The sequence below is a fragment of the Athene noctua genome, chromosome 2 (assembly GCF_965140245.1).
Source record: "Athene noctua chromosome 2, bAthNoc1.hap1.1, whole genome shotgun sequence".
NCBI lineage: Eukaryota > Metazoa > Chordata > Aves > Strigiformes > Strigidae > Athene > Athene noctua.
In genome coordinates this window covers 112,830,438-112,848,651 of record NC_134038.1, presented here as the reverse complement: position 1 = coordinate 112,848,651, position 18,214 = coordinate 112,830,438, and the positions used below count along the sequence as shown (strand labels likewise).

The following is an 18,214-nucleotide window of genomic DNA, read 5'->3' as shown; positions in this document are numbered from 1 at the left end:
GTTTTTCTACATTCTACAATCAGCAATTTCTGAATTTTTTTTACACAACTGTGTAATGATCACATCTTTAGAACATGGAGAATTAAACAGATGAATAGCTTCTTTTGTAACATACTACCTAATAAGGTGAGCTGTTCTAGTATTATGTAAAATGCAAAATGGTAAGATTAAAAATTCACAATGCTTTTGAGCATTCAGATTTTCAATTTATTCACAGCTTTTTAAGGCCAAAAGAGAACATTATGATCTGTGAATCTGACCTCTCAGGTAACACAGGCCAGAGGATTCTGTCTAGAGATTCCTGTATTTAACTCAATAAATCCACAGATGAGTTAGAACACATTTTTTAGAGAGAAAGGTATCCTGCTGTAAAGACTCCACATGATGGAGTGTCTGCCACTTTCCGTGATAAGCTAGAACAACCTGAATTACAATAGGTGTTAAAAATATATCTTATTTCCCACTTTAATCCTTCAACTGCAAGCTTCTTGCTTTTTATTATGCCTACAGTAAAAAAAACCATCAATACTCCAACATGTCTGTGTGCAGGCAGTACTAACTATGCTTAAATCCTACTCCCTGAAGAATTAAGTAAAATGAAGCTGTCAGTTCAGCAGTTTCATACCCTGCACACAGTAGCTTGCTCTTGAGTGAGTCTGCTTGAACAAGAATCACGGACACAAGAAGCAGGATAGGTTTCTCCAGGGCATGTGAGGCAGCCAGCCACTCCAAGGGGCACAGGCCAGTACCTGGTGCCACTGACTGGCCTAAGGGTGAGGATATTTTTACTGGCAAAGTCCACAAGGATTATTAATAGAAGTATGAGACATGTTCCATAGCACAGTGGAAACATCTGATGAGAAGGGGCCCCTGTGCTGTTAAGCTTTCTCTTCTGCTACTGCAGAAGTGTACTGTGTTTCATCCCACCCTAGTAGATTTACTGTTGTCACTGGAACATTAGTCAATAATTGGATTCATCTAATGATTAGAAACATTTTAATTTCCACTTCAAGTCCAGTGGGTAAAATTTGTTCACACCCCTTGTTCTTACTGCAGTATTGTCCTGTAGCTTAACCAGCTCCTTCCTTCCTCCTCAATTATTTCCATGATGTATTACTTATGGGCAGCAACTTCATTAATCTTCCCAGAGACTTTTTCATTGAACTAAGATAAGTCAGGTTCCTTTAATTTCCTCCCATAAAATACCCTTTCACAAAGCTTAGCAAGATCAGAAAGCCTTCTCTTACTTGTTATTTAAACTCATGTCCTCTTTAGTGTTAGTGGATCAGAGCTACCTATGATGTTCCACATGAACAGATTATTGCTGAGACCTCAACACTACTAATACTTTGGTATCTGCCCACTTATAAATTTTCTCTACTGGTTTTGCAGAACTGCATAATTACTTGCTCTTTTGTCACTACTTCACCAAATACAATTCCTCCCTTTGAGGTATGGACACATTGAGTTTGGCCATATTAACACATTTGTATCACCTAACTCATCAAGCTTCTCTTAAGAATAGACACCAGCAATAAACTAACTAATATTATTTCATTTGTATACAGTAATTTCTGTGAGCTCAGTATTTACACAAAAAGATGTTTGAACTGACTTCCTTCCTAAAATAGCAAAGGGAACTACTGACAGGGTGTTCTAGAAAACTGCTGTGTTTTAAGATTAATCCCAGCACCTACATGAAGTAAAACGTCTAAACTACCTTGCAGGTCAGTGAATAGAGATGAGGACACTGATTAATTTATGTTTATACTTGCATTAGATTAGTATCGCCTCCACACTGGTTTAAGGGTGTCAAGAAAGCTGTATTCATTGTATAGTAAAAGCTATTCTCTCTTCCTAGAATGTTCTTCCTGCAAATCAGTGAAAAAAAACACATTGTACTCTTTCTAACCACTATTTTTAGAAAATAGGAAAAGATACTTTTTATTAATCTTTTTTTTTCCTTTTATTTTTGTTTTTAAGTAGCAAACCTTGATTTCTGATCCAGTAGCATTTCTATAGCTCCCCTTCTTCCCCACAACCCTGCGTTGCCACAAGCATTCAGTTAACTGAACTTCCTGGGGTTTTCCAGTAATCTAACTATCTATTTTCAGAGTTTGTCAATGTGAGATTAATTCTACCACCATTTTGACAAAGTATCATCACAGTCTGAAACAAAAGAGCTAATGTAGCAAGAATAATATATTATGCCATAAAGGCTAAGAAGGACGTAGAATAGAAGACAGAAAATAGTAACACTTGGTAGCAGTAACTATAGTAAATGCCAATGCAGTTCACTTTGTACTCATTCAGTGTTTTCGCTGCGTTTTAAAGGAACTATTGTAGAATTCCCACTTAATTCTAAATGTCAGAAATGATTGTTGAAGAGCTTCTTTTCAAGAAGGCCACAACCCAATTTATTACATCTGAAAAGATTATCAACTGGCATTTTTATTCTCATCCATCCAATTTTCACCACTAGGTGGTGCAAGATAATAATAACACAGGTTACACAGGATGGGCAAGAACAGAAAACTACTCAAAAGATGCAGACTTGTGTCACCTTATTTTCTGTTTTGTAGATTAAAAAGATTTAAAATTTAAAATTTTGTACATTTTAAGTTTACACAAGAAAAAAATAATTTAAAATTGGTTCATTATCAAAATCACATGCATCAAAAACCATCAAGTCATACATATAATTTAGATAAGTGTTCAGATCATTCAGACAATACCATAGATAACAGAATTCGACTCCATACTGATAAAGTACGTCTTCAAATGAGACAGAAAAGTCCCATATTTTTAAAAATCTGCAAGAAGAGGTGCTTTGCATTTTTTAGTACTGTGGACAGAAGTACTGCATTAGGCCTCTGACTGAAGGTTAGATATACTTGGAAACTACACTTGCATGCACTTAGGGTTTTCTTGGCTATAAATTCAATTGTATGTTTTCTGCAGGTACACACCAAAAAAATGCAATCAACTTACATTCATATTCTTATTTAAGAAAACCACCACAGTTTAATTAAAAAAAAAAAAAATCTCTGTTTTATGTATGGTTGCAATTCAAGTGAAGAGTTCAGATGATCCTATTTTGAACATCAGCATAATAATGAAATAAATATGCACACTAAAAATCAGGCGAAAATCAGTGAATAATGTAATTTGTTAAGCAGAATTCAGGGGATGTATCTTCTGGTTCATTGATAATAATCTGTCACACAGAGTCGATTTGCAAGGTGATTACAGGCAGAAAACGGCAAGTCTCTGTTGGTAGACAAACTTAAATTGCTAGCTGCTGCTCACACAGATCTGTCAGTGGCAGCTGCTTCCCAAGCTAATGGAGAAAAAGGGACTATTTAGACGGTAAAGTGGGAAATACTTTAGGAAAGAATAAAGGACTTGTCATCTAGGTATTCTTTTTTTATGCATGAAGAAGTAAGACACATATCTCCAGTACCATTTCAAAAGGCACTCTTAGAGACCTCAAGAACTCTTATAAACCTGTTTTTAGGACAGATGAAAATATGTTCTTTTCTCTTGGAGTTTGACCACTTTTGTTCCCATCACCCATGAAGTTTTTGCCCATTTTTAAAATAAATAAAGCTTTTCTTTCTTTCCCTATCATCTGCCTTCCAGATGTTCAGGCAGGAGATCCAGGTAGGAGATTGCATTTGCATGCCTAAGAATGCATTTGCCGTAAGTGTTATAAATCTGCCTGGGAAGGATCAGTCTCAACTTCAATATTTTGCTTCTGAAAAACCTCCAAAATCATTCACCTAATCCACTGTATCCTAGTAAAGAAATTGCCAAGACAGAAACTTTAATAATTGTTTTTAAGGCTTCAAAATTTTCTCTCAGGGAAATTTAAAGGCAAAGAACACTCCTTTAGTGAGTCAACATATTTTCAGTAACAGCATTCACATTTGTTCAAAAAGACAAAGAAGGTGTCCTGACACCAATTTCTATATGATATGGATGTAATAGAAAATGCTGCCATATATATTGAGTGCTTTTATGTGGATTTGTGCTTCTATACTTCATTTATGAAGTCTTCTGATCATATTCAACTATTCTGATCCATGTAATCTCCAGAATCAATGTCTGAGAAGATTTGCTGGAGTACCGAATCTACCTTTTTTGAAGAAAGAGGAATACATATTTGAATCTTCCTCTCTTCCCTTGGACAGCCATAAAACTCACCTTCCTCACAGAGAGAAAGGGGGGAGGAAGGTCTGAGAAGAGGAGGTATTTTCTTGAATTTGTTAACCTTACCCTTACTATAAGCATTTTATAACCATTTTATCACCATCTAATCTAAAAGATAAAAGGAAAAATAAAATCAATATACACAGCTACTTGAAGGCACCTGTAATTAGGCTGACATTCTTTTGAGACTTTTTTACTGGCCACCATTTATGCAGCAGACCCAACAGTTGAAATCTTAGGCTGGTATCACTACATTAGATAGGTCTTTATCAAAAGCTAAAGCTATTTGGGGTTGGAAGATAAGGTTGATGGCACAGCCTCCCTAATTAGCAGGTCTAATGTGCAAATTATTAAGTACCTTTTTCAACTTCTGCTGAATGCACTTTGACAATAGTTTAATGGGATCTAAAAGCACATTACAGGATTGGAATCAATATGCTGATAATAGAATTCCTACCTTCTACTACTGACAGAGGCAATAGAGCCCCCTTTGAATGTGTCTTTCATTGCAGATAACGCTTTTGTGCCACAATTGCTGGATGGACACTGTCATGAGGATAGCTATTTACAGTGATAGATTTATGATGCATTTATTGGGCACTAATTTATTAGACACTAAAGTGGTTGTTTAGCTGAAAACTAGAGATAATGTACATTCAACATAAAGGAGTGCAAATTAAGCTCTTTTCCCAAAGTGAATTAGCCTTACCTTGACACAATTCATTAGTATGCAATGGTTACAGGGGTCAAATAGTAGGAAAAAATGTATTTATCCATATGAGGTTTATTAATGTAAAGAAACAAAGTATAAAAAGTAACTTGTTGCATTAAACACAGAAGACAGTGACAAGAACCAATTAGTTATGTTGAACTACACTAACATGTTGTGTCATTAAAAGATCATTAATACTTCACAGGTGTAGTGTTCTCTCTCCAAGTATAAACATAGCAAAACAGCATTAGGGTATTTAATTTATCTTACATTTCATTAGTTACTCAGAAAATCACTGTTACATTTAATCTTCATTTAAAAGTTATGCTAAACAAAAATCAAAAGTCGTAATAATACTAGCCATAGCCCTCAGAATTTTAATGTACAAATTAGGCTTCTTGTCAAAAATGTACTTTTTACAACTTTTTGTTGCAGTAGGTACAGGTGGCAACACCTCTAACTTGGATCTCCTTTTATGTTATTTCTGAGCTATTTCTCTTTTCTATATATTCGTATTTTCTGAATTTGTATTAGCTGCAATCAACAAAACTATTACTTTAAGTGCATTTAAACAAAGTTTTAAAATACAAACAACGGACTTTTCCCCCCCCCCAGAAAATCTTTTAAGTTATACTGGAAACTGCCATCTTTCCTGCTTTGCAACCTAGTAACCAAATGCATGGATACTACAGAACTCAATTCAGTATCAGTCACTGACAGCACATGCTGCAACAGAGCAGGCACTCTACTGTACAATATTGTACAACAGAGTAGGCCCTCAAAGAACATGCTTTTTGATACATCTGTATCACATGCCTTTATTTCAAGGCTTTGAGTGTTTTTTCTAAAGACAGTGCAGGTCAGAAGTTTTCATATAGGGAATGTAACCCAGGGGAAAAAAAAAACATATGGCCTAAGTTTAATATGAAACATTATTTATATCACGCAATTGTTGACTCTCCCCCTCAGTATGATTCAGGATACTGTTTTAAAACTGTAATGCAATCCAGGTTTTAGGATCTTCCCAAATGACAGGAAATGCATAACAGAAGAGTACAGGTAAAGTCCAAGCCTGATGCTGTTAAAGCAGAGGACTAGCTGCTGCATCTCAGTGGTGCTGCTGCCTCTATGAGGTACGCATAGTCCCAGGCATCCCCAGCCAACAAGTAAACCCAAGAGAACTGCTCACCCCCTTTTATAGTCTCTTTCTTCCACAAGAAACAAGGCTGAATTCAGATGCTGCTGCATGTCACAGTGTGGTCAAGTCTACTTATTTTTATCCAATTATTAAATACCATAATCAAGTATTAGTAGGCCATAAGTAGTACACAACTTAAAATCCTTAAAAATGAAAGAGGAAGCGTGACAAAAGATTTGATATGCTAATACTGTTAAAACTCGTTAAAGGCACACTTTCCAAGCTCTAGTGACACTTATTTTCTACTATAAGTGATCTTTAGTACTCACAACAGAGCAAATAAAAGCCATAATCAAATTATATAGTGCAATTGTGTTAAAAACTCATACTTAAGGACCTAACTGGTTTGCAGAAGCACTGAACACCCATTTCTCCACTCTGACTCACCTGGTGTCTCAGCCCCTCAAAAAAAAAAAAAAAAAAGGGGGGGGGGGGGGGGGAATATTTATTTATTTATTTTTAAAAAAGGTCTAACTTCAGGCCCTCTACTTTGAAAATTACAGCTAAAGGAGACAACATTTCTATCACCATAAAGGGTCACTATTCTTTAAAACCACTGTGATTTCTAACCTTGATTTCAAAACCAGACAGTACTTCTGTAGTTTACATATCATCTAACTTTTGCAATTATTTGAAGTGCAATCAAAAAACAATGTATTTTGTTCAAGAAATTATCTTGGGCAATAGAACTTTTCATGTATGACTTAGAAAATAATCACTATAGTCTACTCCTTGAAAGACCAGACCTTTCAGTCATCATAAGGTTTTTTTTCAAGTACATGATTAGTTATTGTCTATCCAAATACTGAATCAGAATCCCCATGATGCCTCACAACATACAGCACCTTTAACAGTTGTTTCCTGCCACTTTTAAAATAAAAAATTATTTAGTGGGGGTAGTAATGATTCATCAGTCATACATAAAATAAAACAAGAAGCAAAAGACATTCTTACCTGTGCTTCCCCAAGGTCATTATTTACCACAGTGAAGTTTAGTCCAAGTTCTTCCACATCCCCTTCATAGCTCTTGAGAAAAAGCAAATTTTTGTACATTTCTGGATCTAATGAAGCTAAATGATGAATGTCAACATCAGCACTTGTCCCTAGTAATTTTGAGAGGAAAAAACTAGCAAATGGCAGCTCCACCAGCATATTTTCATAAAGAGCCTGAAAAACAAAGCAATTAAAAGCACGTTAGATTTTATTGTTGTACATGCAGGAATCCTGAAGGCTATGGTCTATTCCTCAACTTTTTAATAATTCTTTCTTAATTTGGTACCCGAATAGGATCTTCTGATAGACCAGATATTGCATGAATTTAAAAATATTAATCTTAAATTTGAAATTTGAATATTCTTGTGAAATACCAAGCTCCCAAATTTTACAAATTAATTATACGGTGATTTGAAAGGTAAGGTCACTGCTCTTCTCATTAATCTTGTATGAAGTATGATAGCAAACAGGAAGTGTTGCACAGATTGGCAAGAAAAGCAAAGTTTGCTAAAGGACAATGGAACTGCATCAAAAATGTCTTCCAGAAAAAGTTAGGATCTCTACCTCCATTAGCACTGTCACAAGTGATATTTTTCCATTCATATCCATTGCTACATGTAAAATATTCTGCCCCTTAAAAGTAACTACGTAAAACCAGTACGTTTTAAGCTAATCCAAATAAATTATTTTTCTTGCATGCTATACAGATTCACTGCATATTTTTAGTGAATTCTACTACTTAACGTCATCATCAAATCATCCTAATTTCCAAGCCAAGATTTTACCAGTTTATGACTATCATATGTCCAATCCTTCCTATGCCTGACACTGTTACATCTGTCAAAAGATTACTGAACCAAAAGAGAGCCTGATCCACATATACAGTACTCGTGAAACATGTATTTTTACTGTAAACTGAGTTTCCTCAAGAATTTTCAAAAATGCACAAAACTCCAGCAACACCACTCTCACTTGATCTACTGCATGACCACATTTTGATGTAATGCAAAGCAACTTTGCATATTTTTTATACAATAACTAACGACTCCTTGTTGATTGAAAGAAAAAAGTACTTATGGTAGCTCTCAAAAGAAGGTGAGATAGCAATTTCACAGCTAAAAAGAGAAAGCATGACATAATTTAGAGAAAGCCTACATGAATAAAGAAAAAATAAAAAATAAAAAATGGTTGCCTTCAAAAAAACATTCCTGAAACATGCTGTCTGTGCCTTTCCCGTTGTCCAGTCTGTTAGCCACATCAGCATCTCTAACAATGACAACCAAATCTTTAAAATATTCCTGTCACTGCCAGGCTGATCAGAAAAGGCATCATCAACAGAGTATCACTGTTTGTTCTCTTTTGACTCTTAAAGAGCAGTGTTTTGGCATTACTTAATTCCTCCATAATCTGCTGCAAACTTAGAAAAGCAAGCACAAAAAGGAGCAAAAAAAGGAAAAAAGAAGAATAAATGTAGCTGTAATCACTCAATGATACTGCAACAAAGACATTAAGAAAAATATACACAATTCCTTAAACTTTTGAAAGAACGTTTCTATGAGGTGAGTTAGACCTTGCAGAAAGAATTGAGAATAACGAGTTCAAAGCCAAAGGGTGCATTATATTTAGAGCTGTATGATTTATTCAAGGTGTAGAAGTCGAAATCCTCATTTGTATAGTTGACTTTAAAAGCAAACTAGAGGGATAAATCATTAATTTGCAATGTATAAGGTCAGTGTTTGCTGTTCCTGCATTAGTAACAATAAAGCCATTGTAATTCCTTAAATACATCAAAGCTACCCGAATTTAAAATGGAATTCAATCTATGACTCATAAAATGTAAATGTAGAGGTGTAATTTTTTACACAAGGCAGGTTTAAGCCTTTAGAGCATTTAATATACAAGGACTAATAAATGATAGCACTAAAAACTATGATCACATCAGCTAAATGGATTATAAATTAAATTTCCATAATGTATGCAACTGAAATACAAATGTAGACATAAATCAAGGTATTTTCTAAACACAGGTTAATTACACAAATTCAAAACCTGTCTATTTTTTATGCAAAATAATCCACTTAGCATTTTTCAAACTGGTCTTAAGACTTAGCCACTTGCAACACTTGATCCTAGAAGCCTATCAATAACTCCTCATCAGGAAAAAACAGCAATAGGTATATTGCAGAAACTTGTATGTTATTTTTCAAGTGTCTGTCTTTTATGAGTGTTTATTGCCAGAAATTGTGCCAAAATGATTTGAAATAAAAAGGATTAATTATAGTAGAAGCTTTTTAATATAAGTGAGTGCAGCTGCAATGCAATTAATGCAAATTGTGATGCTATCAGGAAAATAAATGTGAACAACATCACCGGCTATTTCTGTTTGCTGCCAAATAACTTCAGTAATTTACTACATTAAGAATCAATAAAAAAATAATGCATTTCAAATGCATCACTATTAATCTTCAGGTAGTTCCAAAGTGAACATTTATAACTTCATCTAAAAACTATATAAAGCATTTTTAAATAAACTAAATTGTGCAACTTGATTATAACTTTAATTACTTCTCTTGGCTAAGTGACTGCAGTATTAAAAACAAAGTATTTTTGGAAACAAGACAAATACTAGTGTTCTAATTAGTTTGAAAGTCAAGCTATCCTAATAAAGTTTAATAAAAAATGCACTAAAACTCTGGTAAATAAAATCATGATAAACTTTGGTTTTGCTTCAAAGACGCAAATTACTCCATTACAGCTCCAGCACTGTGCAGAGATGCTGAGGAATGCTGATACAATTGAATAGGACTAAATGAACTGAATCTTTAGTTTTCAGTTTCCATCTATCTTCCCTGTTTCTCAGCCAACATAAACCGATCAAACTACCTGTTGCTGCCAAAAGATTTGATTCTACCCATTCCTGCCAGAACGATGAAATGAATTAGCTTGCTGATTCAACTGGGTTTCTCTGCAAGTAGAGTACTGTAGAGTAGAGGTTACATGAGCACACAATATGCTGAGTAAGGTTCAAAATTTGCCCATTATTTGTGTTGTGCTTTTGTTTGGGGTGTTGGGTTTTGGCGTGGTGAGGTAGGTGTTGGTGGACACAACACGTACACTGCCTGAAGTTGAGCTTTCTTTCAAATCAGAATCAGAACCTACTCATAACTATGGCTTAAACTGGGTAGGAACAGCAAGACCAGTTGTTTCAATGGTAGCACAACCTTAGAGCAGCCAGTTGCCCATGGAAGTCCACCCTGATGGGTATTTTTCTTAACTGCTGCTAATCTAATGGCCAAAAGGGGAGATTCACTCCTTCCCTCTTTTCCCTGCGTTAGTTGTCTTGGGGAGCTATAAGTTACCTGATTTTAAGCTTAGTTTTCTGCCCACTGAACTCTCTGACTGGCCTTCTGCAACGTCAACATAAAGGAGGCAAGAGCCCAAGACCAGTGACAGGCAAGGGAATGGTGACCACCTCTTACAGAGGTAACCTGTTGTCAGATTAATTAGCTTCAGTATGAAGCTGCACTGTTAGCATATACTTACTATAACAGAAAGTCACACTCTCCCTACAGCAGCAGTCCTCTTTTTTCTTCCAGCAACCAGTGAGCAACAACATTGACAGAAGAAACTGGCTTGTTCTTGGAAGGAGGTGACTACTTCCATTTGACTAAGTCAGAGGTTCCTGTTCATATACTGCTTCAAGCAAAGCCAGCAAGCTTAACCAATATTTAATTTAAAACTAACTTCTCAAACTTCAAGTACTCTCACCCTTTGGCAAGTTTCCTTTAGAAACCTACAGGATGGATGCCATTCTATGATGAATTCTGAGAGTTCACATTCCCAACTTTCATACCTAATGACCACCTTGACTTTATTGTCTCTATCCTGCAGTCCCATAAACTGCAACTGACTTACATAAAGCAAAAAATCCAGATGGGATGAACAATTGGTGGTCAAATAGGACACTGGACTTCTAGTTTCTAACTTGGGGGGGGGGGAAGGGGGGGCAAGGAACAAACACCTTAACAGAGTCTATATAGCTCTGCCTCCTCAAAAGGCTGGGAGTATTAGGATTCCACTTTCACAGAAACGCAATTTGCAGATGCAAGCTTGGGGCAAGAGCCTCATCTGAAGCAGAGACAGGGATGTCTACATCAAGGGCAATCACCCAAGCACTGTAATGCTTGTGGGGTGATGTATTCCCAGTAGCTAAAACATTACAGCTGCTGCAAGGGCCAACCTGGATTTCCCAGCACTATTTTTCAAACTCATTTAGGTTAGGGATGCTCTTTAGGCAAAATTACAACAGTTGCAGATAACCATTAACATAACTTAAAAGCTTTCAAAATAACTAAACAAAACAAAGCAAACAAACAAAACTGGGGTTTGGTAACAAATTATTCTTGGTACTCTTCACCCCAGTGTTTTCCCAATTATCTGATGATATCTTGCTAGCGGATTTGTTTTGTTTTGTTTTTTAAAGTAAATGGTTAAAAGAAGTTTCTTCTGGTTAAAAGGCCAAGATCCATTATTTCACTATGGAAGATGCAGTATTCAGCAAAAGGAAGTTCATATACCTCCCTCCCCCTCTGGTTGTGAATGCCTGTAGAACACACCAAAAAATTAAAAACAAGTACAATAACAAAAAGCCTACTGTGGTTAATAGCTTTTGACTTCACACACAAAGCATGCAGTCTGAAGTCTATTGCTTCTCTTTTAAATAATATTAGCTAAGGGCGATTACAGTAGAGTTCAACTATAATTGACTGCAACATGGACTAGCTACAAAAGCCTTTACTCAATTCAGTGACACAGATCACAACTTGGTCATCTAAAGTGAAAAAATATTATGTTCAGATACTTGTGAATACACTGAATGCATTCATTAAACACCTGTGATGGAGGGGAACAAGAAATAGTCCTCTTAAGGCAAGCAACTTTCAGAATATAGGCATGCCATTAGCAGCTTTAATAAATTATGGAAAAAAGATCTCAGCTCAAAGGACAGCTGTATACAGTACGCAGTAAGAAAAGAACAAAAGCGACAGTTCTCTGGGCAAGGAAAACTTTTTTTCATGTTTTCAACATAATGAGAATAATACCTGACACGGTCACTATCATAGTATTATTTAAGCACTACATGGATGCATAAGGTAGTGTTCAAGTATCACCCCAAGATTTAAGCAACAGCTTTTCAGAATGAAAAGCCTTTATGCAATGTTTTAAAACTGGATGAAAAATTTAAGCTAATCATTTCAGATAAATTATCTATATATAGTAGAGGTTACATGAACATTACAACATACTGAATAAGGTTTAAACTGTGTAAACAAATTCACAGATGAACTAACCAAACCTCCCTGTGAGGCAGCTTTAGTGCCTTTTCTTACACTTTCATGTCTACAATTAATTCTCTCATTTATTATTTCAACTAAAATGTTTCTTAAGAAAAATAATTCATCGGTCATTGTTCCTACTTTCCATTAATCCTTTACAACCCAGAACTATCTTTCAAAACCAAAACAATGCTAAAATCATACTCCTGGAAAGATCCACAGTTTATGGGATGAGGCAGTAAATGACCGGGCTTAAATTCAGTTATTTCCCTAATCAGCCCCCAAGACCATAACCCTTTCTACTTCAGTCATTTTAAACAGTTACTATTAAATAATACTTAGCACTTACAGAGTGCAATAGATCTTCAAAGCTGTACAGAACCATTAATAAAAATAATAGAAAAATCGCAAAACCATTAGAACTTCCTTCTACCTTATTATCTATATCCTAGAAATATCTCATCACACTCACAAAGGCTTTGGGGCCATGAAACATTTTCTACCCAAATGAAAAAGATAAAACTAAAAATGTGAGTTAGATTAAAATTAACATATTTAAAGCTAGCATTTAGTAATTATAAGATAAAATAATTTCTTACAGATGCACTTAATAATGTGTTTTAAAGTGAGCAAACCCAAACTGATATTGCTCCTAACACCCATATGACAAAATAAAACTAATTCTATCAGGTGTGTGTCACAATGCACTATGTCTGCTACCTGGTAGCTTTAAGTCGCTGTTTTTCAGTTCTCTGTGATCTATGCTATCAGAGACATCTAGATGCATTCGTATCACCATAGTAATGGAAAATCTGGTACATTATCTTCCCCATATGACTGTGAAAATTCATAGTGCACTTTTTGTACAAATACTGGATGCTTTTTCTGTCTTTTAAAAAAGTAGGAGTCTGAAATACCACAGCTAGATGCCTGTAATTAGGCTTCTGAGAGCGCTTTATTAACACCCCCTGCAGCAGTGTTAGTATCCTCAGATTTTTTTTTTTTTTTTCATAAAAACTAAAGCCTTTTGTAAATTGGTTTTACTTTTGATTTCCCACTCACTGGGAATTTGAAGGTCAGTAAGTACAAGTTCACAGAAGCTCAGAGATCTGGGGTAGCAAGACTCACATGTGAAGGACCTGCCTGTCAAATTCGCTGCAGTCAGTGTAAATACCTGAAATGATTGCAGGTGTGTGATAAGCACAAGACAAATTCATGACTGACTCATCAACACATTACCATAAAAACGTAGGGATTCATTTCCAGACTCCACTGGAGCATATTAAGTATGATGACCTTAATTTTTAATTTAAAATGGGAAAGTCATGGTAGTATTTAGGACATATTTAATTTTGTTAGAATTTTTATTACCAAAATAAGAGTGCTTCAGAAATGTTGGTATTCATAGAAAACCACATCAGCTTGGTACTTCCTTTCTGTTTTAATAAGAACAGTTATCTCTGTAACTTAAGCCATGTATATGATATGAATTGCTATCAATGTCATCTGGGGGATTTTGAAGGATGAGAGAGAAGGACTAGAGGTACCTGTGGATACTGGATAACTGATATTTATCATTCACTACTGAAGTTCCAGTAAAGGCTTAATAGATTTTTCTTGTCTCAAATTTAATCATAATTTAGTAAGAACTGAAGATAAAAGGAAGACATCTCCTCCTTATTTAAGTTCTAATCTTCTGAAAAACTGAAACATTTACTACTACATACTAACCTCTGGATATGCTTCTAAGATAAATCTGTATATTAATAGCAGTGAAACTAGTAATTTTTGAAGACAGTTCAAACAGAACAAAAAATTTCAGCAAATATTCCAAACCTAATTGATTGAAATGGACATAGGTGTTTCCAACTGTGAAAAAAGATCAGGATACCATTACCACACACTCTAACTGTTTATTTATTCCCTGTCTAAGGAACCTGATTTAGAGGCAATAAAATGCAATCAGTACACAAACCAGAAGCAGGAATCATCTGCTAATGGAACTTTTAATTGAGGAGTGACCACTGACATGAGGTAATTCTTTCCATGCAGAACTCCTTGCAGAGACCCTTATGCACTTTATCACAGTAAACAATCACTAACATATGCATTAAAGAAAATTTAAATACATTATGACCCAATAAATATCACAATCCATCAATACACACTTTTCCTTCCTAAAGATTTAGAGTTAAAATACCACATTTCAGCAGTCTTTTAGTGCTAGACATATATTTACAAGGTTAGTACTAACATAGCTATTTGTAATCAAAAGATAATTGGTTATGTTCAATGAACCAGTACACAAAGGAATTGTCAAGCTGAATAACCATGTCAGAAAATAGAGTCAGATTAGTTTACATCTACATTCATAAATCATGAAATAACTTCCATAAGGTACCAAGTTCACTCTCTTATGATTGTGTTTCTGCACTGTGAAAGTATAATTAAAAGAGCATGCCACTTTACATGGTAAGTTCCTGTTTTGATTCCATTTCAGATGATTCAGGATTTTTTGAGACAAATGATCATCAGCTAACTTGCTTTTTAGCAAAATGCTGAGTCTACAAAATCACGTGCAGGGAAACTGAAATTAATAAAACAAAAAGTTTATACAAATTACATCCTCTTTGTATCAGCATAACTAATTCCAAACCTTTCTAGATACTAGTAGTATCAATTGTGGCTGCAACACAAATCAATTAAGAGTGTACTGATTTAAGCCAAGCCAAAGTGGATCTTAATTAACCAGATAGTAAGCAAGGGGAAAGGTTAGCCTAAAAATCAGAAAGAAAAAACACACCACCCTTCAGCAGTCTGAGAAACAGTGGAAGAACAGGAGCGGAACGCTTCACACACCATCCTATTAAATATTCAAAGTATACAAAACCCAGTTCTCACTGTAGAGTTTTCTTGCTTTGTTTTCGCTCTACAAGGTTTTGGCAAAGAAAGGGCACACAAATGTGTTACTAGAAATATTTGCTTGAAGGTTTTAACTCCATATGTGCAGCTTATTAATGATTTAAGAGTTTAAGATCTGATCCAGGTCTTGCTGTGAAAAGACTCGCACTGATCCAATCCATCTTAGATAAGGCCCAAGAATGATTAAGAAACTTCAGTTTTTCTGTGAAATGGATACTGTAGACACTGCTAATCTTAGAATTGTACCTTGCAGCCAGGAATAATATCTCACACAACAAATGATCTATCACAGCTCTATTCAAAGTTGCAAACAGTAACCCCAAGGCACACTCTCTAAGATATAGAAAAATAAGCAATAATTAATGGTCCCACATTTACTACTAGGGTAATAAAATTTGTATTTGATCTACTATTACCCTTCTAATGCTTAATTATACTAAAAGACATATTTTATAACTTTTTTCCAATTATATATGCTTAACATTTAGTTATGTGCACAGAACAGTCCATTATATCTTAAATCAGTATAGTAACCTACAAAAAGTCATATGAAAATAAACAACTTAAAACTTTATCAGTGTAATAATATCCCCCAGGCCATGCAAATTACTGACCTCCTATATAATATTAAATATTAATGATCAAAGACTAAACCTAGATTGTCTCATCTATCTATCATCAAAATAATGCTTAAATTTAAAATAAACACATTTTTGCTTCATCCTTTCTGCTTCTCCCATCAAAGTTCTTTATTTGGATCCACAAAGGAAGGACTGTTCAAAACAACAATAACCTTTTGTTCTTTATACTGCCTTCCCAACCATTTAAGACAAAAGCTATGCCTTGGCAAAACAACTCTATATTTTTTCTGAAAATACCAGTGTCTTCCAAGCACTGCAGATTCTATTGCTTAGAAGAGACTTCATAGTGTATTTCAAAGATAGTGTATATGTTCTTCAGCAACATGAATGAATGACTTACTAGTGCTCTTCAATATGCTGGGTTAAGAGAAGAGAAATTGAAATGGTAGAATTCAACATAAGCAAAGATGCTGAGTGTATTAGACAAAAATCTCTCGTGTCAGAAAGAGTCACTTTGTTAAAGATGCAAAGACAATCACTGCAAAACATAACACATGCAAGAACCAGCAAGTTTATGTCAAAAAGGAAGAAGAGGAAACCATAAAAATTATCATTCTTATCCTTCTATGGACTTCCTGCCATACTCTTAAACCAATGCTGATACTTCATGAATTTTAAGTACATTATCACAAGAATTAGCTACCTCATGTCAAATATTTCCAAATGCAAAGAATGTCCTTTTCCCCAACATCTGTCACATTAACATCACTGAATAAATGCAAATGTGAACTGGAAATGGAGACAGATAATACAGTATACAAAACTGAGTGGTGAGAACATGGTGGAGCTCAGATTTTAATTCTGTATCTGTCACTGTTCTAGTAATCACTGTTTCTGCTGAAACAGTTAACCAGCATTTTCCTCTTCCCAGGTTTGCAGCAGACCATTCAAGAATCAGCACGGAGAAAATCTTCATTTAACCTTCTCAGGTGTTGCTTCCAAACTTCCCTTCTCTGGCTATGTTACTTGAAGTTTTGGCAGCCTGTCAAAATAGCAACTTTTGTGTTTTCCTGAGCCAAGTCCACTACATTGCCAAAGCTGCAGCAGGGAAGTCTGCACGTGGAAAGATTTTTTTAGTGCTGCCAGAACAACTACTGCACATGGAAAGGAAATTAAACCACATCAGGTGCCTTCCCACAGCCCAAGCCTACCTACTGAGAGAGCAAAAGGATTACAATGTCCCATCCATACTTCTGGGACACCACGTGGGACAGGACTTCACCTTCCAAAGAGGACAATGAAGAGAATCTGGGGCTAGCACACCTCTATCCGAAGAAACCCAAGAGCCCAGGACACCTTCAGCTCTCAATCAAAGCCTGGGACCCAGAAAGCCACTGCTATCCTTCCACTGGGCAAAACTGAAACCCCACCAGTGGTAGGAGACTGTTACCAGAGGCGGGCACGGTAATCTGAGTTGAGGGAAAATGCTTAAAAAGTCACCAATGTTAAAATAATATTTACATTACAGAGTAAAGTCACTGAAAGTTGAGAAATGTAAACTTTGGAAGTGTTTGAGTAGCTGCTGTTTAAGCAAACTCATTTCTGCTTTTTTGTTTTTTTAAGAATGATTTCAGTCAACAAATGCAATTACATGATCACGTGGTATTATTTCTACAAGACCTTTTGTTCATTCGGTGATCAGTAAAGGCTGCATGGGCAGCCATGCAGTTTGTGTAGTATATAGATTTCAATTTCTTCACTAACCACAAAATACACCCCAAATAGTCCATAATTTATCTAGGGTTAAAATAATTTAAGATTTTAGATACACCATTTTTAAAGTTAAGTTTTAAATTTTTGGATGTTTCTACTTCTGAACTGACCAATTAACAGAGATAAAACTTCCTGTTGAGAAAAAAAAACTGAATTAGGTGTAAATCTATGGTACTGAAAGTTAAATGCATTTGGGTACTAGTATGACATGGTTACCAAGAAACAGAGAATTTCTATAAATTATTATATTTTAATGTATTTGTTTTCTGATAACATTGAAACTTCCTACGTGAGAGTTTTTGGTGGCAGCGCTCTTTACATACTGGTTTCCACAAATAAGAAATTGCTGCGGATGCCCGATTGCTTCCTTTGCATTATATCTATTTTGTTTACAAAGGGGCTTTTAATAATCCGCTATTGCTCTCAAATAACCCTGTGCAAAGCATAAAATGGACACATTTTTTGAAACGGGTGAGTGAGTATTCAA

The 18,214-nt window shown here is 35.3% G+C and overlaps 1 protein-coding gene across 1 annotated transcript in view; it reads right to left on the bottom strand.

Moving 5' to 3' along the window:
• The window catches only part of UBE3C (ubiquitin protein ligase E3C), an 80,318-nt gene that overhangs the window by 9,417 nt on the left and 52,687 nt on the right, over positions 1-18,214 (bottom strand). Inside the window, exon 19 of the mRNA XM_074899925.1 lies at positions 7,077-7,289. Within this exon, the coding sequence (XP_074756026.1) occupies positions 7,077-7,289 (213 nt within the window). The remainder of the gene's footprint in view (positions 1-7,076; positions 7,290-18,214) is intronic.